Raw genomic sequence first — 26,486 nt, forward strand, 5'->3', positions numbered from 1 at the left:
ATTGTCAATTTTGGGAGGGAGAGGGATCTGTTTTGAAAATAGTGTTATGATGTCACTTCCTGGAACCCTGGTATCGATTTATAGGCATTGCTAACATTCCAGGAAGGGACATCCCACCTTTCTAGGAATTCCTGGAAAAGCCATAGGTTTTGGCCGTTCCAAGAGAGGTGTGGTGTCACTTCCGGGTTCTTTCTGGAAGTGATGTTAGGCTGCTGCCAGTGGTTACCCCCACCCCATGTTCCTGCCCTCTGGTTTTCTATGCGTTTCTAGAATATGCCTGGCCACCCTAGTTGGTGCTGGAAATGGCAAACATTTGTTAATACAATTTTTTGATCAAGTCCTTCATTGGTCTCTGTTGGCAGAGGGACTTGTAGCTGAAATAATCTTCAAGAAGAGTTCTGGGATGTGTGAGGCAAGGCTGTTTCATGTGCCATGGAGTTCCTTTTCTCCCATTTAGAACACCCTCTGCTGTAAAGGACGTGAAACCCAAGAAACGACTCCCTTCTCCTACCTGTCCCAGTCACCCACCTTAAATGGGCTCTTGCCGTTGTCTCCCCTGCTAGGTAAGACCAAGCTGTCTTCTCTTATGAAATGCCCCAGAATTGCTTTTCAGAAATTAGCTTGTAGGCCTTGCTTGTGAGAGGTGAGGTTTGAAGTGCTAATTTGGTCCTGAGAGCTTGTTTAGAAGGCCATACTCTAAGTCAAGGGTGGCCAAACTTACTTGATATAAGAGCCACATAGAATGAACATTACATGTTTCAGAGCTGCAAGACATGAATGTCAGATGTTTTAGAGCTGAGAGGGGAGGGGGGGGGAGGGAGGAAGGAAGGAAGGAAGGAAGGAAGGAAGGAAGGAAGGAAGGAAGGAGAAGAAGAAGAATTGCAGATTTATACCCCGTCCTTCTCTCTGAATCAGAGACTCAGAGTAGCTTACAATCTCCTATATCTTCTCCCCCCACAACAGACACCCTGTGAGGTGGGTGGGGCTGAGAGGGCTCTCACAGCAGCTGCCCTTTCAAGGACAACCTCTGCCAGAGCTATGGCTGACCCAAGGCCATTCCAGCAGCTGCAAGTGGAGGAGTGGGGAATCAAACCTGCTTCTCCCAGATAAGAGTCCACACACTTAACCACTACACCAAACTGGCTCTCTGGAAGGGAGGCAGGCAGGCAAATATATGGGCAGGCCTGGGGCTAGGCGCTCCGGTGCCCCAGGCCAAGCCTTGTGCCCCCACCCCATTCGTACGCACGGCCCGATGACATCACCAGATGATGCTCAGCCCAGCCCTCCCTCATTTCAAAGGGAGCCAGGAAGAGGCTATGGTCCCTCTGAAGCGGGAGAGGGCCAGGCAAGGGACGGTCAGGCCAGCAGGGGCGGGAAGGGAACACCTGCCCCACCCTCCGCCCCTGCAGCAAAGTGGCGCCCCAGGCTATGTACACACACACGTACACTACTATGTACACACACACACACATATATTGGCCACTGTGTGACACAGTGTTGAACTGGATGGGCCATTGGCCTGATCCAACATGGCTTCTCTTATGTTCTTATGTGACACAGAGTGTTGGACTGGATGGGCCATTGGCCTGATCCAACATGGCTTCTCTTATGTTCTTATGTGACACAGAGTGTTGGACTGGATGGGCCATTGGCCTGATCCAACATGGCTTCTCTTACGTTCTTATGGCCCTGTTGGTGGACCTCCTGATGGCACCTTGTTTTTTTGGCCACTGTGTGACACAGAGTGTTGGACTGGATGGGCCACTGGCCTGATCCAACATGGCTTCTCTTACGTTCTTATGGCCCTGTTGGTGGACCTCCTGATGGCACCTTGTTTTTTTGGCCACTGTGTGACACAGAGTGTTGAACTGGATGGGCCATTGGCCTGATCCAACATGGCTTCTCTTATATTCTTACTTCGCAAGCTCCCATGCACCAGCTCTGTATATGGGGGAGAGGGAGGGAGAGGGGAAAGGAAGCAACTTTAAACACTTTCTGCAAGCCCACTGGCTGGCTTGGCTTGGAGAAGTGATTTAAAGAGAGAAATGCCTAAGCCAAGTCAGTCGACAGGGCAGCGGGGGCTTTGAGAGCCACACGATATGTGTGAAAGAGCCACATGTGGCTCCCGAGCCACACTTTGGCCACTCTTGCCTAAGTCGTGAAGCTGTCTTCACTACACCTAGCAGTGAGTTGATCTCTCATGGTCCTGCTCTAGAGATCTAGTTTAATCCCCTACGCTTTGAGAAGTGCCCGTCTCCATTTATGTCCCTGCGGTGTAGGATTCTGGGGAAACAGGCTTGCAGATTTCCTTCCCCAAAATGTGTGGATACTTTCTTGTTTTAACAGATGCCTTGGCCCTTGACTGTCTCCAGCAGAATCAGAAGTATTCTACATCTAGGACTCCAGCAAAGGCTGGAGTACCACGTACTACATCTGTAGAACAATATCTAAGGAATGGATCCTTCTTGGATGTGATGTCGGAGGGGCACAAGTAAGAACAGCAGCTCCAGCTGTAAACCTTCCGTGTTAATAGAACCTCCAGCAGGAAACTGCTTGCAATCAGGGTTGCCAGATCTGTCTTGGGAAAATCTTGGCGATTTGGGGCGGGACCTAGGGAAAGTGGAGTTCAGGAAGGGAGCTTGCTAGGGTGTGAACTTCCATTTTCTGTTGGTCTATAGCAGGGGTGTCAAACATGCGGCCCCGGGGATGGATCAGGCCCACAGGGGGGGTCCTATCAGGCCAGCGAGCAAATCAAAAGTAGGTTTGCAACTTACAGATACCCACAAGAACGACACCTGGACAGCATACCCCAGATTATTATAGCACAGACATTGCCTTCCATTTTCAATGCAGTCATTCAGAACAAGTGGTGTCAGTTATCAGGGACTTAAATAAACAAAATATTGCAAGAGTGCTAATGTTTTAAGCATGTTTTATTTGAAGTTTTACAAAAAATCTTTAATTCTGTTTGTGTCGGTTACCTGGCATTACATTTTATGACGCGCATGGCCCGGCCTGACAAGGTCTCATTTATGTCAGATCCGGCCCTCATAACAAATGAGGTTTGACACCCCTGCTCTATGGTATACCATAGAGTCTGCCCTCTGAAGCTGCCATTTCCTCTCTGTTGCCTGGAAACTAGTTGTAATTTCAGAAGAGCTCCAGGCACCACCTTAAGGTTTGGTAGCCCTGCTTACAGCTCGAGATTTCCCGCACTGCTCGATATAACAGGATGAGGGCACTGATATTTCAAAGCCTTCTCAGGGTGTCTGTTTTTCTTCCCTTTCTCCCTTGCAGCATGTACACAAATTAAAAGTACAGCTTCTCTGTAATAATTCCATGGGGGGCGGTCCTCTTGTTAGTTGGTATGGACATATGGACAAATGAAGCTGCCTTATACTGAATCAGACCCTCGGTCCATCAAAGTCAGTATTGTCTTCTCAGACTGGCAGCGGCTCTCCAGGGTCTCAAGCTGAGGTTTTTCACACCTATTTGCCTGGACCCTTTTTTGGAGATGCCAGGGATTGAACCTGGGACCGTCTGCTTCCCAAGCAGATGCTCTACCACTGAGCCACCGTCCCTCCCCTGATGTAGCAGGGGTAGCAGCCCAAATCTAACAGCTTTCCAGTGGCTCCTTAAGAAACTAACAACATTTATTCCTAGAACAAAGTTGGAGTCCAGTGGCACCTTTAAGACCAACAAAGTTTTATTCAGGGTGAGCTTTCGTGTGCATAAACACTTCTTCAGACAGTATGAAATGGAAACAGAATCTTACACAGGGGTGAAATTCTAGCAGGATCTCCTTTGAATATTAGGCCATGCCCCTTGATGTAGCCAATCCTCCGGAAGCTTACAGTAGGCCCTGTAAGAAGAGCCCTGTAAGCTCTTGGAGGATTGGCTACATCAAGGGTGGGTGGCCTAATATGCAAAGGAGCTCCTGCTAGAATTCCACCCCTGATCTTACAGATCTTAGATATCTTACATATAGTGGGTAGTAATCACCAAAGGGTGATTAACATGTGGAATTAACATGTGTGATTAACATGTGGAATTCACTGCCACAGGAGGTGGTGGCGGCTGCAAGCATAGCCAGCTTTAAGAGAGGATTGGATAAAAATATGGAGCAGAGGTCCATCAGTGGCTATTAAAGTATGTGTGTGTGTGTGTGTGTGTGCGCACACATATATATTGGCCATTGTGTGACACAGAGTGTTGGACTGGATGGGCCATTGGCCTGATCCAACACGGCTTCTCTTATGTCCTTCTGTGACACAGAGTGTTGGACTGGATGGGCCATTGGTCTGATCCAACACGGCTTCTCTTATGTCCTTCTGTGACACAGAGTGTTGGACTGGATGGGCCATTGGCATGATCCAACACGGCTTCTCTTATGTCCTTCTGTGACACAGAGTGTTGGACTGGATGGGCCACTGGCCTGATCCAACATGGCTTCTCTTACGTCTTTCCGTGACACAGAGTGTTGGAATGGATGGGCCATTGGCCTGATCCAACATGGCTTCTCTTATGTAAGACTAGTATAAAGAATAACAAAGATGTTTTTAGCAGATTAAAAGAACAAGGAGGACAAATAGTGAATGCTTTTATTGTGTGCGCAGTTAACGTGCCATCAAGTCACTTATGACTTATGGCAACCCTGTGCATTAACGACCTCTGAAAGGGAGGGGGAGAACGCCTCTTGAACTTTCCGCTTCTGGCACCGAAGCGAACCCAAACTGTATGCAGATGGTTTGGTGGTTCTCTTCTAACATTACGAGGCATTAATGGCTGTTCAGCTACTTCCTTCTCTCCAACCCGCATCTATTTTAACTTTCCCAACGCTGCTTCCGTATCATCGCCAAGATATTTTTTTTCACCTATGTAAATGCCGTAGACCAGGGGTGGCCAACGGTAGGTCTCCAGATGTTTTTTTTCCCTACAACTCCCATCAGCCCCAGCCAGCATGGCCAATGGCTGGGGCTGATGGGAGTTGTAGGCAAAAAAACATCTGGAGAGCTACCATTGGCTACCCCTGCTGTATGCAAATGGACCCTTTCTGCTCTCAGGTGCGGGAACTGCTCTGCGAGTCAGCAGACTGAGGCAGACTATTGTATCTCTGGCACAAGGATGGCCCAGGTTAGTGTTCTCTGTCTCTCTTTCTGTCTCTTTCTTTCTCTCGCTCTCTCTGTGAGGCAGTTTGTTGTAGTGGTTAAGTGCACGGACTCTTATCTGGGAGAACTAAGATTCCCCCACTCCTCCACTTGCAGCTGCCGGAATGGCCTTGGTTCCCCCACTCCTCCACTTGCAGCTGCCGGAATGGCCTTGGGTCAGCCATAGCTCTTGCAGGAGTTGTCCTTGAAAGGGCAGCTGCTGTGAGAGCTCTCTCAGCCCACCCACCTCACAGGGTGTCTTTTGCAGGAGAGAAAAATAAAGGAGATTGTGAGCCGCTCTGAAATTCAGGGTGAAGGGTGGGGTATAAACCCAATTTCCTCCTCCTCCTCTCTCTCTGACAAGTTTCGGGCTAGGCTTGTTCAAGCTGGAGAGCCCTTTTGCTCCCGGCGTTTCTCTTGGTTTTCACACAAGCGACCCCAGAGTTGCAAGTTGGCACGCAGCTTTTCTTCAGCAAGCAAGATCCTCTTACAAGTGGTTTCTTCTTGCCCTGGAAAAGCGGCGCACGATGACGTCACTCGTGAAACAAGTCTCCTTCCAGAGGCTGGGGAAGGGGGGGGGGGATTGGCAAACCCTACTTACCTGGGGTAACTTAACTGTGGAACCAGTTACCAGAAGAGATACGGGCCTTGTGGAACCTTGACCAGTTCCACCGGGCCTGCAAGACCATCCTCTTCCAGCTGGCTTTTTAATATGGAGTTACTGTACCATCGCCACGAATAACTGTGTGATATTAAGATCGTAGCACCAAATTAAATTGTGGTTTTAAATTGTTAGTCTAATTGATGATTTTAATGTGAGTGTCTATTTGACTTAGGATCACAACTGTTGTGTAATTTGGGGGGGGGGGGTTATTATTATACTATTGTAATGTTGTATTTTATGTTACGTCAGCTGCCCTGAGTCTGCTTCGGCGGGGAGGGCGGGATATAAATTAAAAATTATTATTATTATTATTACTTGTGGCTGCCTAAACGAAGTGCCCACTTGGGGCTGCGAGGAAGAGTCTCTTCTCCCAGTGCTTTTAGGAAACAGCTGCTCTGTTGCAGTGCCCCAAACAAGCTGGAGTTGCTTCCTCCGTACCAGAGGGCATGCAAATGAGGGGAGCTTGACTGCCTGAGGATTTACATGCGAGGATACAGTCCCAAAGAGGCCTGGCTCACGTATCTGAAACAAACAAGCAGCCCGGTTGACTTCCTCCCGGATGACATGCTCTTCGGAGCTGCTCGTGAGAAGCACAAGGCGATCGAGGGCTCCACAGAGCGGCCGGGCCTTTTATCCAAATGTAGTGTTAAATGTGTGCGCGTGTGTGTGTGTGCATATCAACGCTAACTTGTGCGATCTCTTTGCAAGGAGAACGGTGCTGCGCTGTTGACGGATGTCACTTCCAGGTGAGAGCAGGCGTTTGAATTGTTATTCCGTCTTTGCCGTCTTCTTGGCGGGGCTCTCAAGCGGGTTTTTGTTCTCTTAGCAGCGGAGGCATCCCGTCCCAGGACGTTTCCATCCCTGCCTCAGGAAACAGGGAAGACTCGCATGGTGAGTGGTGTGTCTGTGCGTGTACAAATTGCTGTCAGGCTGCCGCCCGGGTTTTCATCAGCCGTAGTCCCCGCATGATGACATCAGCGGAGATCGGGGCCACGGAGGTGAAAGAAACACTAGTGTGTAGTGGAGTGTAGAATGGATGGCATTACATAATGCTATTAAGAGTGTGTGTGTGTGAGGGTTACCAGTTCCTAGAGATTTTGGGGGTAGAGCCTAAGCAGGACACGATTTGGGGCATGAGGTCATAGAGTCCAACTGCCAGAGTGCCCATTTTCTCCAGGTGAACGAATGTCTGTCACCTGGAGATCGGTTGTAATAGCAGATCTCCAGTCACCACCTCCCTCTTGTCTAGGGCAAGGGTGGCCAACAGTAGATCTCCAGATGTTTTTTGCCTACAACTCCCATCAGCCCCAGCCATTGGCCATGCTGGCTGGGGCTGATGGGAATTGTAAGCAAAAAAAACAGCTGGAGAGCTACCGTTGGCCACCCCTGGTCTAGGGTTCTGAGGTGGGGTGGGGCCCTTGCTGTAATAAGGCGAAGAGGTGCCCAATGGATCCCATTGATTCCCACCCACCCCCTTTCTCCGTTCATAGTTACAGACCCTGCACTGCTGCGTACCGTGAAGGAGAGAACTTGTGCGGCGATCTCTGCGGCAGGGGAGGAACCTGTGCCCTCAGAGCAGGAAGCAAAAGAGGATGGTCTAAACAAAATGGCGGACGTTCCAGGTGGGGCTCTGGGGAAAGGAAGGCTCTCTTTGTGTTCTGACAGCCAGCGCCAGTTAACTTGCAGGGAGGGAAGGCAAACGGAAGGCAACTTGCGGGGAGGGAAGGGAGCGGGAAGGAGGCAACGGTGGCTCTGCTTTTTCAGCGGGTCGCTCGTCGCTGCTGCCCCCAGCGCTGATCGTGAGCACGCCAGAAAGCCAGCATAGGATCCACCAGCCTCCAGCATGGTTTTTCCTGCTGATCAGCTGATCATTGGGGAGGGTGGGATTGACCTTTAAAGAGCCTGGGAGTCCAGCGCTTCACCGCCCCTTCCCGGGCCTTAAAATTGTGAAGAACGGAGGGAGGAGGAGGCGTCGCGGGGGGGGGGGCAGCAAGGCTGCCTGGGGCACTGTGAGCCCTAGGGCTGGCCCAGATTGGAGTTTTGTTGTTGCTGCTGTTGTTTTGTCAAATAAGCGTTGCCACTCCTTCATGGTTTCCCAGTTTCTGGCCGTCAGCAGTCCAGCCCTGAGAAAGCTAACTGAAGCCGTGACTTTAAACTCAACCAAGGTCGGATTTGGTCATGCAAGAGGTCTTTCCAACCTCCAGGCACCAGCCTTCAGGGCGAAGAGGTTCAGCTCTTAGCAGTGGTTTTCAAACCATTCTAAAAGAGCTGCGGATTTCTGAGAGGCTTAATGGGTCTTCTGTGATGTAGTGTGACAGCCAAGTACCCTTCAAAGAGAACTGGCCTGCCAATCGTGGTCTTGGGGAGGGACGGTGGCTCAGTGGTAGAGCATCTGCTTGGGAAGCAGAAGGTCCCAGGTTCAATCCCTGGCATCTCCAAAAAAGGGTCCAGGCAAATAGGTGTGAAAAACCTCCGCTTGAGACCCTGGAGAGCCGCTGCCAGTCTGAGAAGACAATACTGACTTTGATGGACCAAAGGTCTGATTCAGTATAAGGCAGCTTCATATGTTCAATATGTTCCTTTGGAAGATGCAACCATGATCTTCCTGGGAAGGAAGAAACCTTATCCTTGTGTCAGCACTTTCTTTCATTTAATGATCCCAGCTATTGCATTTTAAGGTCGTGCTGCTGATGGTTTCATGGGTGTGAAAGAAATAAGAACATAAGAGGAGCCATGTTGGATCAGGCCAATGGCCCATCCAGTCCCACCACTCTGTGTCACACAATGGCCAAGAAAACAGGCTCCATCAGGAGGTCCACCAGTGGGGCCACAAGAACATAAGAGAAGCCATGTTGGATCAGGCCAGTGGTTCATCCAGTCCAACACTCTGTGCCACACAGTGGCCAAAAAACCCAGGCGCCATCAGGAGGTCCATCAGTGAGGCTAGAAGCCCTCCCACTGTGCCCCCCCCCAAGCACCAAGAATACAGAGCATCACTGCCCCAGACAGAGAGTTCCCTCTGATCAGAGACACCCACCCTTGGTCCATCAAAGTCAGTATTGTCTACTCAGACTGGCAGCGGCTCTCCAGGGACTCAAGCTGAGGTTTTCACACCTATTTGCCTGGACCCTTTTTAGTTGGAGATGCCAGGGATTGAACCTGGGACCTTCTGCTTCCCAAGCAGATGCTCTACCACTGAGCCACCGTCCCTCCCCAAACTGAATGCAAAAACACCCACAAACGAGACCTAGTTGGGCTGGGCCATGTCGAGCCAGGCCATGTGTATACCTATTTAAAGTCAGGTAGGAGAGATATAAACTTTATAAAGGACACAGACAAACACAATTAACTTAAAAAAAAAACCTTTAAAAGATTTCTGGGGTATGAGCTTTAGTGAGGATAGGCTTGTCAGCAGCTACTAGTCATGGTAACTGAAGGGAACCTTCACATTCAGAGGTGGACAGCTTCTGAATCCCAGTGCCACGAGGCAAAATGAGGAGAAAGCCTCGGCCTCTATGCCCTATTGTTGGCCCTCCAGAGGAACTGGTTGTCCACAGTGTGAGAAAGGATGCTGGCCCAGGGTAGCCCAGCACTCACTTGCCCTTCTGCTCAAGTCTCTCCACAGCAACATTGGATGGAGCCAAAGCATACATTCTAGGTGAAATCCACAAGCTCCGCCCCTGAACCAGCAGCTGCCTAGGCTGCAGCTGGCAAGCAATGTTTTAAAGTTCTCTGCTTGGATTTAAAGATCTCTGCTTGGTTGGAACACTTTCCTTATGAAGAAAGGTTACAACGCCTGGGGCTCTTTAGCTCGGAGAAATGTCAACTGCGGGGTGACATGATAGAGGTTTACAAGATTATGCATGGGATGGAGAAGGTAGAGAAAGATGCACTTTTCTCCCTTTCTCACAATACGAGAATTCGTGGGCATTCAATGAAATTGCTGAGCAGTCGGGTTAAATGAACATATGAAGCTGCCTTATACTGAATCAGACCCTCGGTCCATCAAAGTCAGTATTGTCTACTCAGACTGGCAGCGGCTCTCCAGGGTCTCAAGCTGAGGTTTTTCATGCCTACTTGCCTGGACCGTTTTTAGTTGGAGATGCCGGGGATTAAACCTCGGACCTTCTGCTTACCAAGCAGATGCTCTACCACTGAGCCACCCTCCCTCCCAATTAGAATGGGTTAGAATGGATAAAAGGAAGTACTTCTTCACCCAAAGGGTGATTAACAACTGGAATTCACTGCCACAGGAGGTGGTGGCAGCTACAAGCATAGACAGCTTCAAGAGGGGATTGGATAAACATCTGGAGCAGAGGTCCATCAGTGACTATTAGCCACAATGTATTGTTGGAACTCTCTGTCTGGGGTGTCTCTGATCAGAGGGCAGCCGGAATACCAGTGCTTAGTTAAATGTATATGATTGCTTGGAAATGGTGTCAACGCTGCAGAAACGATACAGATTTAAATTACAAGATGAGGCAAGCAATGATACGTAAAAATTTCAAGTGCTCTTAGTTCTCATGCAAATGACTGCCCCTTGTGGCTTTTGGAGGAGTCTTCTAAACGCATGAAAACTTCTGCAATACAAGTTTGAAACGCCTGTAGAGCAAGGACCGGATCAAAACTAGTTTCAAGAAAAACGCTTCAGCAGCAGCGCCAGAACCCATCTCACCGAAACAAATGTAGATGCTCCGGGCGGCAACGATGCAAAACAGTTGTGAGAATGTTAGGTAATGTAAAAGGTGAGTTTCCAGTGCGGTGATAGAGAGTCACAAACTGTCAGTGTGAAAACACCCTGTCAGATCCAGCCCTCATAACAAATGAGTTCGACACTCCGGGTCTAACCATTACCATGCTGTCACCTTAATAAAGAACTGTGATCATTGCAACTAAGCCTCTTCACGTATCCAACCCACTATTTTAACACCTTCTGAAAGAGTTGGCCTGTTGTCTGGGTTCATGTCCCTTCTTTCTCTTTGTTAAATCCAGCAGGGGATTCCTCTTCAACTATGGCTGTTTCTGGCGTTGCCGTGGAGAGAAGCGGGCCGAAGACCAAGTGAGTGCCGGGTTTCCATGGGTGACCATCTTGGCTATCTTGTGGTGGCCAAATAGACCCTCTGTGGCCAGAGGAATTGCTTCTGGACCAGGGGTGGCCAAACTTGCTTAATGTAAGAGCCACATAGAATAAACTTTAGGCGTTTGAGAGCCACAAGACATGAATATCAGATGTTTGAGAGCAGGAAGGAAGGACAGATGGAAGGAAGGAAGGAAATAGATGGGGGGAGAGGAGGAAGAGAGAAGTGGAGAGAAAGCAACTTTTACTGCATTCTCCAAGCTGGCTTGGCTTGGAAAAGTGATTTAAATGCCTCCTCCAAGCCAGCTGATGGGGCAGTGGGAGCTTTGACAGCCACACCATATGTGTGAAAGAGCCACATGTGGCTCCCGAGCCACAGTTTGGCCACCCCTGTTCTGGACCAACAGCAGACTTGCCTGTCCTCTAGCTGGAACTTAATACAAAACTATATGGAATGTTCTGTTCATACATCTCCACGTATATCTCCAACAATACAAAGTAATCAGATCATATGTCTCCGACAGTAATAAAGTATTGGTAAATTTCTAAATCCATGTCTCATTAAACAAATCCACTCTGTAAACAAAAGTCCTTCAAACACAGAATGCTCAGAAAGCTATTTAACAAGACCCCTTTGCGTATTGGGCCACACCCCCTGAGGTAGCCAATCCTCCTGGAGCTTACAGTAGGCCCTGTACTTAGAGCCCTGTCAGCTCCAGGAGGATTGGCTACATCAGGGGTGTCCCTGCTACAAAAAAAGCCCTGACAGCGAGTAGTTCTAAGAATTACCAGACGCTCTGTGAGTCTACGTGGAGTTTCTGGCAACTCCTAGAGCTACTCTTCTGGGTTTCCACTGGAAGTGATGTAACGGCACAAGAAGAAGAATTGCAGATTTATACCCCGCCCTTCTCTCTGGATCAGAGACTCAGAGCGGCTTATAATCTCCTATATTTTCTCCCGCCACAACAGACACCCTGTGAGGTGGGTGGGGCTGAGAGAGCTCTCACAGCAGCTGCCCTTTCAAGGACAACTCCCGTGAGAGCTATGGCTGACCCAAGGCCATTCCAGCAGGTGCAAGTGGAGGAGTGGGGAATCAAACCCGGTTCTCCCAGATAAGAGTCCGCACACTTAACCACTACACCAAACTGGCTCTCAACAAGCATTGTTGTTGTCCCTGTGTCCCCTCCCCCAAGCCTCCCGTCAGGTACCAGGCACGGTCTGGCAACTCTAAGCAACAATGGTGGGGGAGGGATATTGTCACCTTTCCTCTTTGTGGGAGCATCAAGTTGGCCATGGTAGAAAATGGGATTCTGGACTAGTCGGCCATTTTGATCTGACCCAGCCTAGCTGCGCTTCCTTTCTGCTAATGCGAACTGTGTCTTGTTCTCGTTTCAGCGTTTCTCCCGATGAGAAAGAAGTGGAGGTAAGCCTGGGTGTGAACCAATTCCCCGAATGGAGTGTTATGTCGGCAAATGCTGATAACAGGCTGATGCTCACCAACAGGTTTCTGCCCCCCCCCCTAGGATTTCCGCAGACGTTTCTGTAAAGAACCCCACTCTGTTCAGCGTATCCTCTTAAACTGCTCGCTGTTTACTCAGCTACGTTTACATTGGATTAGAACTCTTTTTCAGCTCTCTTAAGACTGCGACACATAGAGGCATTTGAATTCTTGCTAGCAGACAACCCGCTTCCCCCCCCCTCCGAAATTACTGAGCAGGTGGCAGAGTTCCTGACAAATGTACTCAGGGGCCCAGAAAAAGAAGAAAGAAAAGTGGGGAGAGGAAAGGGGGGGAAGAGTGAGTGAGAGAAATAAGGTGTATCTATGATTCCTCTTTGGATAGTTAAGCTTTTTACTATAACCCAGGGGTGGCCAAACTGTGGCTCAAGAGCCACATGTGGCTCTTCCACACATAGAGAGAGCCAGTTTGGTGTAGTGGTTAAGTGTGTGGACTCTTATCTGGGAGAACCAGGTTTGATTCCCCACTCCTCCACTTGCACCTGCTGGCATGGCCTTGGGTCAGCCATAGCTCTGGCAGAGGTTGTCCTTGAAAGGGCAGCTGCTGTGAGAGCCCTCTCCAGCCCCACCCACCTCACAGGGTGTCTGTTGTGGGGGGGAAGGTAAAGGAGATTGTGAGCCCCTTTGAGACTCTTCGGAGCGGAGGGCGGGATATAAATCCAGTATCTTCATCTACCTCACAGGGTGTCTGTTATGGGGGGGGGAGGTAAAGGAGATTGTGAGCCCCTCTGAGACTCTTCGGAGTGGAGGGCGGGATATAAATCCAATATCTTCATCTACCTCACAGGGTGTCTGTTGTGGGGAAGGAAGGTAAAGGAGATTGTGAGCCGCTCTGAGACTCTTCGGAGTGGAGGGCGGGATATAAATCCAATATCTTCATCTACCTCACAGGGTGTCTGTTGTGGGAGGGGGGAAGGTAAAGGAGACTGTGAGCCGCTCTGAGACTCGAGTGGAGGGTGGAATATAAATCCAATGTCTTCTTCTTCTTCATATTGTGTGGCTCTTGAAGACCCCACCACTGCCCTGTTGACTGGCTTGGAGAAGGTATCTGTCTCTTCAAATCACTTCTCCAAGCCAAGCCAGCTGGTGCCATTTAAAGTTGCTTTCTTTCTACGTCTCCCTCCTCTATTTTCCTTCCTTCCTCCCTTCCTTCCTTCTTCCCTCCCTCCCAGCTCTCAAACATCTGATGTCCATGTTTTGTGGCTCTCAAACATCTGATGTCCATGTTTTGTGGCTCTCAAACATCTGACCTCTATTCTGTGTGGTTATTACATTAAGCAAGTTCAGCCACCCCTGCTATAACTGTTTTAATTACTGCAATATTTGAGATTACTGTTCCAAGCTTTTATCACTTTGTCCTATTAGCATTACTACATATAATGTTACAAATCGTCGTACTTTGATTGTTTCTCCTTGTTGGCATATAGGCTGATTTGTACTGCTGTCTTTTTAAAAAAAAAAAAAGTTGTTATGCCAATAAAAGTTTTTTGGAATTGGAAATCATCCTCAGGAATATCTGTCCCTTTCAACAGGCAGAATTTCTTAGGCTCTCCCTGGGATTCAAATGTGACCTCTTCACTCTGGAGAAAAGAGTGAGGCTGGAAGAAAGGTCCCGGGATCTGGCAGAAGAAAACCTGAAAAAGGAGATCGCCAGTGCCTTAAAATTGCTAGAGGTAAGAAGCAATTACAGAAATAACAGGAAGGTTGTACACAGAAGTACCAAAACAAGCCCAAAGGCAAACAACCACAAAAAAGCTGCGAAGTATTTATAGCACTTGATGACAAAACTTAGAATTTATTACATATGCTGACTCATTAAACACCTTCAATTTGAGCACTAAACATGAAGCTGACGCTTCCAATATTCCAAAAGCTCAATAAAGACTTAATAAAGTCAGTCCTTGTCCAAGTAGGATACAGATGTTGTTCCAGAGGAGACCACAAGAAGTCCCAAAGTCCAGCCTAGGATGTATCAGCGCAACAGTACACCGGTAAGTATCTGTTTCAAATCACTTCGTCAGGCGCACGCGTACTTCAGGGACTGATAAGCCAAATGTAGCGATCACATAATTCACAGAGTCAAGCATCAATGGCTGGCATTCCACAACTTTGTGGAACGCCAGCCATTGATGCTTGACTCTTTGTGAATTATGTGATTGCTACATTTGGCTTATCAGTCTCTGATGTACGCATGCGCTGGAATGTCCTAGGCCGGACTTTGGGACTTCTACGCAGCTTTTTTGTGGTTGTTTGCCTTTGGGCTTATAGAGGTAAAAAGCAGGCAGGCAGCGGAGAAAAAAATGAAGACTTCTGAAGGGTGGGCGATGAATCTGAACTTTTGAACGTTTGCATGGGTTGGATCGGGGATTGCCCTCAGCGTGTGCAGAGCGCCAGTTCGGTGTAGTGGTTAAGTGTGTGGACTTTTACCTGGGAGAACCGGGTTTGATTCCCCACTCCTCCATTGCACCTGCTGGAATGGCCTTGGGTCAGCCAGAGCTATCTCAGGAGTTGTCCTTAAGTGGTCAGCTGCTGTGAGAGTCCTCTCAGCCCCACCCACTTCACAGGGTGTCTGTTGTGGGGGAAGGAGATAAAGGAGATTGTGAGCCGCTCTAAGATTCTGTCCTTGAAAGGGCAGCTGCTGTGAGAGCCCTCTCAGCCCCACCCACCTCACAGGATGTCTGTTGTGAGGGGAGACGATATAGGAGATTGTAAGCCGCTCTGAGTCTCTGATTCAGGGAGAAGGGTGGCGTATAAATCTGCAATTCTTCTTCTTCTTTCCCTCAGATGGGCAAGCTCCAGCGGAGGAGTGAGAGAAAGAAAAAGTCTGTGATTTGAATGGGGGGAAATTCAGCAGTGGGAGGCGTCAACTGACTAGCATCCATGCCGTCACCAACACACCCTGTCCTAGGGTTGCCAATCCCCAGGTGGGGGCAGGGGATCCCTCTGGTTGGGAGGCCCTCCCCCCATTTCAGGGTCATCAGAAAGAGGGGGGGAGGATCCCCTGCCCCCACTTGGACATTGAAGCAACACACAGAAACACTGCATCTATCCATTTCAAATATATATGCACAATCTCCAGAACCAAGAGTGCTGGCCAGAAAATACATAGAGCTGCAGCCTGTGGCGCAAGGTCCCAAATATATTTGCGACTTGATAAAGTCTTCGCTCTACCCAAAGAGCTGTTGCTGCTGCTTTGAAGTTTTTCTGTACCTCCATGAGAGATTTTCCTTCTTTTGGCTCTGAACACTTCTACTATAATTTGGAAGACAACTTTGCTTTCTTCGTGTCGCGAGTCCATGCTTTCTCAAGAGTTCTGGACCGGTTTTTTTGTCTTCTGTGAATTCTGAAGGACTGAGCCTTTAAGATTTTTTAGAGAGCCAGTTTGGTGTAGTGGTTAAGTGCGCGGACTCTTATCTGGGAGAACCGGGTTTGATTCCCCACTCCTCCACTTGCAGCCGCTGGCATGGCCATAGGTCAGCCATAGCTCTGGCAGAGGTCCTTGAAAGGGCAGCTGCTGTGAGAACTCTCTCTGCCCCACACACCTCACAGGGTGTCTGTTGTGGGGGAGGGAGATAAAGGAGATTTTGAGCCGCTCTTGAGACTCTGAGATTCGGAGTGGAGGGCGGGATATAAATCCAATATCTTCTTCTCCTTCTGGAGTGTATGGTGGCTGATACAATTAGTTTCCCGCAAAGTGCTTTCTTATGTGTATAACTGACATTAATATAAGAATTAAAAGAATATAACATTGTTGAGAAGAAGTAAAGTGTGTATATATATTTGAAATTGACACGTGCAGGGATGCTTCTATTTCCACTGCCGTTTCTGCATGTTGTTTACCTACCTGGAGACTGGCAACCCTATCTTTGACTGAACATATGAAGCTGCCTTATACTGAATCAGACCCTCAGTCCATCAAAGTCAGTATTGGTTAGCCAGCAGCTGTCCAAGGTCTCAAGCTGAGGTTTTCCACGCCTACTTGCCTGGATCCTTTTTTGTTGGAGATGCCGGGGATTGAACCTGGGACCTTCTGCTTACCGAGCAGATGCTCCACCACTGAGCCACTGTCCCTCCCTGCAGTTAGGGGTGTGTGGCTTAAGTTAGTTTGGTGTGTATATGATCCGTTTCCCCTCTGATTGTGAGTGTGCTCTTTGACCAGTCTTTGGCCCCACTCAGTGAAGACAACCAAGCGCGGGAGATAGTGAAGAAACTGCAGAAGAGCTTGGAGCTCCTCAACCTCTATGCCAGTCGAGTTGCCAGCAAGGCGGAAATGCTGGGAGCCATCCATCAAGTAAGTGATGTATTCTGGGAAACGGTAAGGGCAGACTGTTTTTTTAATGTACAAGCAAAGGACAAGCCTGTTCCTTAAAAATGTTTCCTATTGTGGGATGAGGTGTTGTGATGTCACCACGGCAATGGCTGAGAAGGAAAAGTCAGTCATAGGATGTTGACAAATGGCGCACCTGCTGGGAGAGGTGAAAGGTCCATTTCGAAGGGTGAAAACCTCTGCGGCCCAGATAAGCTCTGCAGAAGCTGGGCACTGGTATTTTTAGGACTTTGAGCCAAATGGAATTTATTTATTTTATTTATTCAATTTATATCCCGCCCTCCCCACCAAGGCGGGCTCAGGAGGAGGAGATCTAAGCGTGAAGTTGTACAAACTCTATTCCTAGAGAGAGTGCTGATGGGAAGATCAACCTTTGCATTGATTCAAAACACCCAGCGAAATGTCTGCGTTTCATGTCCACAAATTGATTTTTTTGTGTGTGTGAACTCTGCCATCTGGATCTTGTTGGTATTTACGGCTGTCCATCTCCTGGCAAGGCCTGATGATCTCCTGTTATTGTACCTGATCTCCAGGTGAAATTGTACAAACTAAGTTCCCCTGGAGAACAAGAACATAAGAGAAGCCATGTTGGATCAGGCTAATGGTCCATCCAGTCCAACACTCTGTCACACAGTGGCCAAAAAACGAGGTGCCATCAGGAGGTCCACCAGTGGGGCCATACAAACATAAGAGAAGCCATGTTGAATCAGGCCAGTGGCCCATCCAGTCGTGTCACACAGTGGCCAAAAAACCAAGGGGCATCAGGAGGTCTAGTTCCCTTTGAGCAGTCCACTGGGGGTGGGGGGTGCACTTACTTGGAACAGGGAGGAATGCCTGGCATTTCAGCAAAGTGCCTAAATGATCTGGAAGTGAAGTGGGGGGGCACTCTGGTTTTTGGGCAAAAACTCTATGGTAGAATTAACTTCTACCATAGAGTTTTTGCCTAAAAACCAGAGTGCTGCCCTCAGTATCCCCAATGTGCCTGCTTCATTTCTGGGTCACATCGCTTTAATTTCTGATTGTTTCTCCCTTTTTGGGGGGAGGGGTAATTTCTCCCCACCAGCCAGCTGGCCAGCAGCAGGAAATGCCCCCCCTCCCACCGAATTCACCAGTCTCTTTCCGCTCCTAACTTTAATTCGTAGGAGAGTCGAGTCAGTAAAGCAGTAGAAGTGATGATTCAGCATGTGGAAAATCTGAAGCGTACCTACACAAGAGAGCATGCGGAACTGGAGGAGCTGAAGGAAGTGTTGTCCCAGAACGAAAAGTCCTTCAGCTCTTCGGGGGACCGAGGTAACACCTGAGAAGACACTAGCAAGAGCCCGTGTGCCAGCTGCTTACTTTCCTGTAGGGAAGGGGGTGGATAGCCCAGGCTAGTCTGACCTCGTCACATCTTGGAAGCCAAGCAGTGTCGGCGCTAGCTAGTTTTTGGATGGGAGACCACCAAAGAATGCTGGGGTCATGACATAAGAACATAAGAGAAGCCATACTGGATCAGACCAATGGCCCATCCAGTCCAACACTCTGTGTCACACAGTGGCTAAAACCCAGGCGCCATCAGGAGTTCTACCAGTGAGCCATAAGAACGTTAGAGAAGCCATGTTGGATCAGGCCAGTGGCCCATCCAGTCCAACACTGTGTCATACAGTGGCCAAAAACCAGGTGCCATCAGGAGGTCCACCAGTGGGGCCAGGACACTATAAGCCCTCCACTGTGCCCCCCCAAGCACAAGAATACAGAGCATCACTGCCCCAGAGTTCCATCAATACCCTGTGGCTAATAGCCACTGATGGACCTCTTGCTCCATATGCTTATCCAATCCCCTCTTGAAGCTGGCTATGCTTGTAGCCGCCGCCGCCACCTCCTGTGGTAGTGAATTCCACGTTTTCATCACCCTTTGGGTGAAGAAGGACTTCCTTTTATCCGTTCTAACCCGACTGCTCAGCAATTTCATTGAATGTCCACGAGTTCTTGTATCATGAGAAAGGGAGAAAAGTACTTCTTTCTCTACCTTCTCTATCCCATGCATAATCTTGTAAGCCTCTATCATGTCACCCCTCAGTCGATGTTTCTTGGAGCTGAACATATGAAGCTGCCTTATACTGATTCAGACCCTCGATCCATCAAAGTCAGTATTGTCTACTCAGACTGGCAGCGGCTCTTCAGGGTCTCAAGCTGAGGTTTTTCATGCCTACTTGCCTGGACCCTTTTTAGTTGGAGATGCTGGGGACTGAACCTGGGACCTTCTGCTTACCAAACAGATGCTCTACCACTGAGCCACTGTCCCTCCCCTTAGTTGCCTCAGGTCTTGTGGCTGAGGCATAATTTGAACTGGAGACCTCCAGATCTGAAGCTCAACCATCATTATTCTAGGCTACAGCGATAAAATCTCGTCTCAACCCATTCAGCAGGCAGTGGGAAGGTTTATAGAAGAAAATTTGGTTTTTACACCCCGCTTTTCCCTACTGCAGAGAGCCCTGTGGTGCAGAGTGATAAAGCTGCAGTACTGCAGTCCTAAGCTCTGCTCACGACCTGAGTTCGATCCCTGGTGGAAGCTGGGCTTTCAGGTAGCTGGCTCGAGGTTGACTCAGCCTTCCATCCTTCCGAGGTCGGTCAAATGAGTCCCCAGCTTGCTGGGGGGGAAAGTGTAGTTGACTGGGGAAGGCAATGGCAAACCACCCCATTAAAAGTCTGCTGTGAAAACGTTGTGAAAGCAACATCACCCCAGAGTTAGAAACGACTGGTGCTTACACAGGGGACCTTGCCTTTCCCTACTTCAAGGAGTCTCAGAGTGACTGACAACCGCCTTCCTTTCCTCTTCGCAGAACAGGCAGCTTGTGAGACAGGTGGGGCTGAGAGAACTCGGAGAGAACTTGTGGTTGTCCTAAGAGCACCCAGCAGCCTTCATGTGAGGAGGGGGGGAGTGGGGGCTTGAACCTGGTGTTCTTAGGGTTGCCAATCCCCAGGTAGGGACAGGGGATCCCCCAGTTTGGAAACCCTCCCCCCGCTTCAGGGTTGTCAGAAAGTGGGGGGAGGGGAGGGAAATGTCTGCTGGGAACTCTATTTTTCCCTATGGAGATTTATTCCCATAGGAAATAATGGAGAATTGATCCGAGGGTATCTGGGGCTCTGGGGGGGGAGCTGTTTTTTGGGGGTAGAGGCACCAAATTTTCAGTATAGCATCTAGCGCCTCTCCTCAAAATACCCCCCTAGTTTCAAAACGATTGGACCAGGGGGTCCAATTCTATGAGCCCCAAATGAAGGTGCCTCCATTCTTCATTTCCTATGGAAGGAAGGAATTGAAAAGGTGTGCCGTCCCTTTAAATGTGATGGCCAGAACTCCTTTGGAGTTCAATTACACTTTTCACACCCTTGCTCCTGGCTCCACCCCCCAAAGTCTCCTGGCTCCACCCCCAAAGTCCCCAGATATTTCTTGAATTGGACTTGGCAACCCTAGGTGTTCTCCAGATTATAGTTTGCCACCCTTGGCCATTACACCACCCAGGCTTCCATATCTTTGCCTCCTCCTTCCTCTTATAGATAGCTTAGTGTAAACTAACCATCAGTGAGTCTTAGTGCAGACACAGGGCTGTTGTGTTTGGCCGTGGAGGTCATGGCCCTCCTGTACTCACCACTTCCTGCCATTCTTCTTCCTCTTACAGATGAGTCTTCAAGTAAAAAGCTCTCGGGCTCTTTAAAGGTACAGCTGCAATTGTGACTTGGGGCTGCTTGCTTTTCGGTTGGCTTAGTGCTTGGCATGCCCTTTCCTGTGTTGTGCGCAGCTATTAATCTTGGAAAACAGAGTTTATTGAATGGTCTCATTGCTTCCCCATTCCCCACGTGAGCCCCAGGGCTGCAGAATGCAAACAGTACAGATATTAAAGACACGTACAGTTTAACTGCTCTGACTTGGATGGCCCCAGTTAGTACTTGGATAAGAACATAAGAGAAGCCATGTTGGATCAGGCCAATGGCCCATCCAGTCCAACACTCTGTGTCACACAGTGGCCAAAAAACCAGGTGCCATCAGGAGGTCTACCACAAGGCTATAAGAATGTAAGAGAGGCCATGTTGAATCAGGCCAGTGGCCCATCCTGTCCAACACTGTGTCACACAGTGGCCAAAAGCCCAGGTGCCATCAGGAGGTCTACCACAAGGCCATAAGAATATAAGAGAGGCCATGTTGGATCAGGCCAATGGCCCACCCCATCCAACACTCTGTCACACAGTGGCCAAAATCCCAGGTGCCATCAGGAGGTCCATCAGTGGAGCCGGGACACTAGATGCCCTCCCACTGTGCCCCCCTCCCCCCCAGGCACCGAGAATACAGAGCATCACTTGTCCCAGACAGAGAGTTTCATCAATACCATGTGGCTAATAGGTACTGATGGACCTCTGCTCCATATGTTTATCCAATCCCCACTTGAAGCCGTCTGTGCTTGTAGACGGGAGACCACCAAGGAAGTCCAAGGTTGCTACACAGAGGCAGGCAAAGACAAAACCATCTCTGAACATCTCTTGCCTTGACCTGGACGGCCCGCGCTGGCTCGCCCTCATCAGATTTTGGAAGCTAGGTAGGGTCAGCCTAGAGTTAGAACTTGGATGAGACACCCTCAAGGAAATCCAAGGTTGCTATGCAGAGGCAGGCAACGGCAAACCACCTCTGAACGTCTCTTGCCTTGAAAACCCTACAGCAGGGGTGGCCAAACTTGCTTAATATAAGAGCCGCACAGAATAAACGTCAGATGTTTGATAGCCGCAAGACAGGAACATCAGATGTTTGAGAGCCACAAGACGGGAAGGGAAGGGAGGAAAATAGGTAGGTGGAAAGAAAGCAAACAGATGGGGGTGGAGGGGGGAGGAAGGGAGAGGTGGAAAGAAGACAACTTTTAACTTTGAATGCATTCACCAAAACTCTGGCTGGCTTGGCTTGGAGAAGTGATTTAAAGAGAGAAATGCCAGTCGACGGGGAGGTGGGGGCTTCAAGAGCCACACATTATGTGTGAAAGAGCCAAATGTGGCTCCCAAGCCACAGTTTGGCCACCGCTGCCCTACAGAATCACCGTGAGTCAGCTTTACAGGCCCACCATAGCGGGGAAGGGGGGAAACCATTCAACGGCGGCTGTCACTGAATACCTAGAGGGGCCATCCGAAATAGTGGATGCAAACACTCCCCTCTCCCATTAACGTTATTCTTCTTGACTTCCTGGGATTTCACACCCCGCTCTGAGCTGAAGGCTGCATCCTCAGCACCATTGCTTTGAAATGGATCCTCAAATCTTATTCGGGGCAGAAAACCTCAAGGTCAGGAATAAGCTGGAGCAGACGATCTAGCAGCGACGCCCTCCTCTGTGCTGTTCCCGCTGCGCTCCCCTTCCCTCGGCCACCCAATCCCTACCTGTAAAAGCAAACACACCTTAAGATGAACAAAACTGTACAAACTTGTTTCACGCGTTCACTTGCGCTGAATGTAGATGACTGCAGAATTCTTACCCAGAGAGGAATTTTTTTTTTAGCAAACCGAGGAACCTTTCCGAAATGCTTCTATGCAATGCAGAAAGCTACGAGCCACCAGCCTTTTGAACATTCCCCCCCCCCCTCCCAAAAAAAAATTCGACTGCAGTAGTTGCCTCCAGGAGCACGTGGAGGGTTTTGAGGAACTGGGTGGACAAGACGTCGTGGCTTTTGCCCTGGCAACAGTCTGCTAAAGATGAGCCGTCTTTAGGTTGCGTTCATCTGCGCGGTTATTCTTGGAAACGGGGAACGTCGAGGTTTAATTCTGCTTTTTGTTTGCGCTGTAAGGCGTTTTGTTGCTGATGGTTGCTTCTGGTTTTTTTGCCACTGGCAGGGCTTTTTTTTTGTAGCAGGAACTCCTTTCCATATTAGGCCACACCCCTCTGATGTAGCCAATCCTACTGGAGCTTACAGGGCTCTTAGTACAGGGCCTACTGTAAGCTCCAGGAGGACTGGCTACATCAGAGAGCCAGTTTGGTGCAGTGGTTAAGTGCGCAGTCTCTGATCTGGGGGAACCGGGTTTGATTCCCCACTCCTCCACTTGCACCTGCTGGAAGGCCTTGGGTCAGCCATAGCTCTTGTAGGAGTTGTCCTTGAAAGGGCAGCTTCTGGGAGAGCTCTCTCAGCCCCACCCACCTCGCAGGGTGTCTGTTGTGGGGGAGGACGGGAAAGGAGATTGTAGGCTGCTCTGAGACGCTGAGATTCAGGATGGAGGGCAGAATATAAATTCAATGTTATCGTCGTCTTCTTCATTAGAGGGGTGTGGCCTAATATGCAAAGGAGCTCCTGCTACAAAAAAAAGCCCTGGCTGCTGGGGTCTTCTGCTTGGCTTCCAGCCCCTTCCCCTCTGCTTGTGGCATCAAGCTGCCTTAGTTTTACCATACCTCACTGAGCATTGATGGCTGCTGCTGGTATATGAGGTAGCAGAGCGAAGCAGGGCACTGTGATGTGACCGCAGAGCTAAGTGCTGTGGGTAGACACCCCCTGGCATGTGCATCCCAAACTATGGCACACCAGGCCTTTTTGCTGGGTTTGCAGAGCCTGTTCTTTGCCCGAGGTGAGTCTTTGAGGTGCTGGCAACATGGCTGGGGGTTTGTGAGCTGCCACGATGTGTGGCCAAATACAGTCGCCATCTCTCTCTTTCCCCACTTTCGTTCGCTGGCACAGCAGTAGTCTCACAGGCCGGCCGTCAAAGTTATCCACTCCACTGCGCTGCAGATGTTCCAAGGGAAGGAGCTGAGCTGGACTATGTGCCAAGGCCACTGTTTAGCGTTGAAGAGCACGTGGCACCATGCGCATGTTTGAGATCATGTGCTTTAGCATGTATGGGAAAACGTATGGATTGGCTTTTTTCACTCTTTTCTGTTAACAACGGCTCTTTCCTTTTCCTGTGGCTCTGATTTGCTGCTGGTGGCTCTTTCCTCTTCCTTGGAGCAGAGTCGAGTCCCACTGCCAGCAGAATGGATCCTTTCCTACCAAAGAAATGTCTGAGCAATTGCTAGGCCTGTCTGGAATTACATGTTGCTTCTCTACGTCAGGGGTGTCAAACATGTGGCCTGAGAGCCAGATTAGGCCCCCAGAGGGCTCCTATCAGGCCCGTGAGCAACTCACTGTCATCTGCTTCCTTCTCTCTCTCACTTCCTTCTGCATCACAGCTTGCTCTGCTGGGCTTGCTCAACTGCACAAGAGCTACAGAGCAAAACCTCTATTTTCTCCACTGGCTGACGAGCGCATGAAGCAACTTACATACAAAAGCTCACAATGCCCAGCCATTTCATATTTCCCCCTGGGTTTTAGGCTCAAAGCACTGACCATGAGATTTCTGTAATGAATGTCAATAAATCAAAAGTGGGTTTGCAACTTACAGAAGTACACCTGAACAGCATATTCAAGATTGCTACAGCACATATGTTTTGATGCAGTAATTCAGATTTTGATGCAGTAATTCAGAGCGAGTGTCAGTTGTCAGAAACTGTTAAACAAAATATTGCAAGAGTGTTAATCTTTTAAGCATATTTAAGGGTTTTTTTTTAAAAAAAATCTTTAATTGTGTTTGTGTCTTTTATAAAGTTTATATCTCTGCTTTCAGGCATTACATTTTATGACACACATAGCCCGGCCCAACGAGGTCTCAGTTATGTCAGATCCGGCCCTCATAACAAATGAGTTTGACACCCCTGCTCTAAGTGCTACCCTTGTCTTGAAGGGGTGGGGCTCCTAAGCCTGTCAAATGTGTAACTCATCGTGCAGTTATCTCTTGTTTCCCTAGCAGTCATCCCTACGCAGAGTTAGCATTGCAGCCTTGCCCAGGAATGTGGGAAATGCCAGCTCCGGCTTGCCCTTGGTACGTAGGCACATCCCGAATACCGATTCTCTCACTTCTGCTAAATACCTTGTTCGGATACAGGCTGAGGACTCTTCCCTCTTTCTCCAAAGGTTCAGTTGAATGAAACAGATGGGAGCGACCGGAATGATAAATTCAACAGGCGCTCAAGTTGGTAAGGCAGCTAAGCATTCTCCTGGGTTTAAAAGGGACAATCAAGACTACAAACAACAATGGAGAATCCAAATGACAACTGAGAATCCAAACAACTGAGAATCCAAACGTTTCAGAGCTTAAAAGTGCACCTGTAATGTAGGGTCTAAACAGTGGGTTGGATCCAGGCTACATTTGCTATTAGCAGAATGGGACTTAACTGCTTGCCCCCCCCCTTCCACAGGTCTCCACAAAATGGAGGGACGCAAGGCTTTTTTTGTAGCAGAAAGTCCTTTGCATATTAGGCCACACACCCCTGATGTAGCCAGTCCTCCAAGAGCTTACAGGGCTCTTCGTACAGGGCCTACTGAGAGCTCCAGGAGGATTGGTTCCATCAGGGGTGTGTGGCCTAATAGGCAAAGGAGGTCCTGCTAGAATTCCTTACAGGGCTCTTCGTACAGGGCCTACTGGAAGCTCCAGGAGGATTGGCTACATCGGGGGGGGGGGCGGGGTGTGGCCTAATAGGCAAAGGAGGTCCTGCTAGAATTCCTTACAGGGCTCTTCTTACAGGGCCTCCTGTAAGCTCCAGGAGGATTAGCTACATCAGGGGTGTGTGGCCTAATAGGCAAAGGAGGTCCTGCTAGAATTCCTTACAGGGCTCTTCCTACAGGGCCTACTGTAAGCTCCAGGAGAATTGGCTACATCAGGGGTGTGTGGCCTAATAGGCAAAGGAGGTCCTGCTAGAATTCCTTACAGGGCTCTTCGTACAGGGCCTACTGGAAGCTCCAGGAGGATTGGCTACATCAGGGGTGTGTGGCCTAATAGGCAAAGGAGGTCCTGCTAGAATTCCTTACAGGGCTCTTCATACAGGGCCTACTGTAAGCTCCAGGAGGATTGGCTACATAAGAGGGGTGTGGCCTAATAGGCAAAGGAGTTCCTGTTATAAAAAAAAGCCCTGGAGAGATGAGACCCCAAGGAACAAAACTGAGTGCAGCTCCAGGCACAAGGGGGCATCAGTGGGAATCGCCCATTAAACTCTGAATTCATCCCAGTAACTATTTCTTTAATGCTTGACGTTTGCTCCTGGACTATTAACTCACGTGCCTGAGGCAGTGCTCCCTTTACTGTACAGGAAACCTTTTGACATGGAAGTAGAATTGATGGGAGAAGTTCTCCTTTTATGGTCCCTCTTCAGGGGTCACTGCCAGGTCTCCTTCCTCTTTCGAGCTGCTTCTGCTATGAAAAGTACCCAGATTAGTATATAGCAAATTTTATGTTCATGTGCTCTAAACTTCCCACTTACAACAGGTGATGAGGACTTGTTTTATGCCAGCATTTGGTTTTGGTGGCAGGGCCTGACCTTAGAAGGCAAGTTCTCCTGAGCAAGTCCTTCGGTCTCCTGCTACTCAGAAGCGGAACTAGAGCCGGCCCTAGGGGGCACGGCACCTCTTCTCTGGCTGCATGCACCATGCCGTGGCCCCCCTTCCCTTCCCTTCCCCTCCCCTCCCTTCTGTTATTTCTCCCTTCCCTTCTTCTCTGACCGCTTCAGGGTCATCAGAAAGCTGGGGGAGGGGAGGGAAATGTCTGCAGGGAACTCCATTATTTCCTTTGGAGACCTATTCTCATAGGGTATAATGGAGAAATGATCTGGGGCTTTCTGGGGGCTGTCTTTTGAGGTAGAGGTACCACATTTGCAGCATGGCATCCAGTGCCTCTCCCCAAAACACCCTCCAAGTTTCAAAACGTTTGGACCAGGGGGCCCAATTCT

At 49.2% G+C, this 26,486-nt stretch overlaps 1 protein-coding gene across 1 annotated transcript in view; it reads left to right on the forward strand.

Moving 5' to 3' along the window:
• Positions 1 to 26,486, forward strand: part of IRAG2 (inositol 1,4,5-triphosphate receptor associated 2) — an 89,446-nt gene that overhangs the window by 54,573 nt on the left and 8,387 nt on the right. The window contains exons 21-32 of the mRNA XM_060245938.1: positions 458 to 563; positions 2,347 to 2,491; positions 5,064 to 5,133; positions 6,520 to 6,557; positions 6,641 to 6,702; positions 7,302 to 7,433; positions 10,804 to 10,870; positions 12,284 to 12,311; positions 13,937 to 14,077; positions 16,564 to 16,695; positions 24,512 to 24,586; positions 24,679 to 24,740. Coding sequence (XP_060101921.1) covers positions 458 to 563; positions 2,347 to 2,491; positions 5,064 to 5,133; positions 6,520 to 6,557; positions 6,641 to 6,702; positions 7,302 to 7,433; positions 10,804 to 10,870; positions 12,284 to 12,311; positions 13,937 to 14,077; positions 16,564 to 16,695; positions 24,512 to 24,586; positions 24,679 to 24,740 — 1,058 coding nt within the window. The remainder of the gene's footprint in view (positions 1 to 457; positions 564 to 2,346; positions 2,492 to 5,063; positions 5,134 to 6,519; positions 6,558 to 6,640; positions 6,703 to 7,301; positions 7,434 to 10,803; positions 10,871 to 12,283; positions 12,312 to 13,936; positions 14,078 to 16,563; positions 16,696 to 24,511; positions 24,587 to 24,678; positions 24,741 to 26,486) is intronic.

Source organism: Heteronotia binoei, chromosome 8, assembly GCF_032191835.1.
Source record: "Heteronotia binoei isolate CCM8104 ecotype False Entrance Well chromosome 8, APGP_CSIRO_Hbin_v1, whole genome shotgun sequence".
Classification (NCBI taxonomy): Eukaryota; Metazoa; Chordata; class Lepidosauria; order Squamata; family Gekkonidae; genus Heteronotia; species Heteronotia binoei.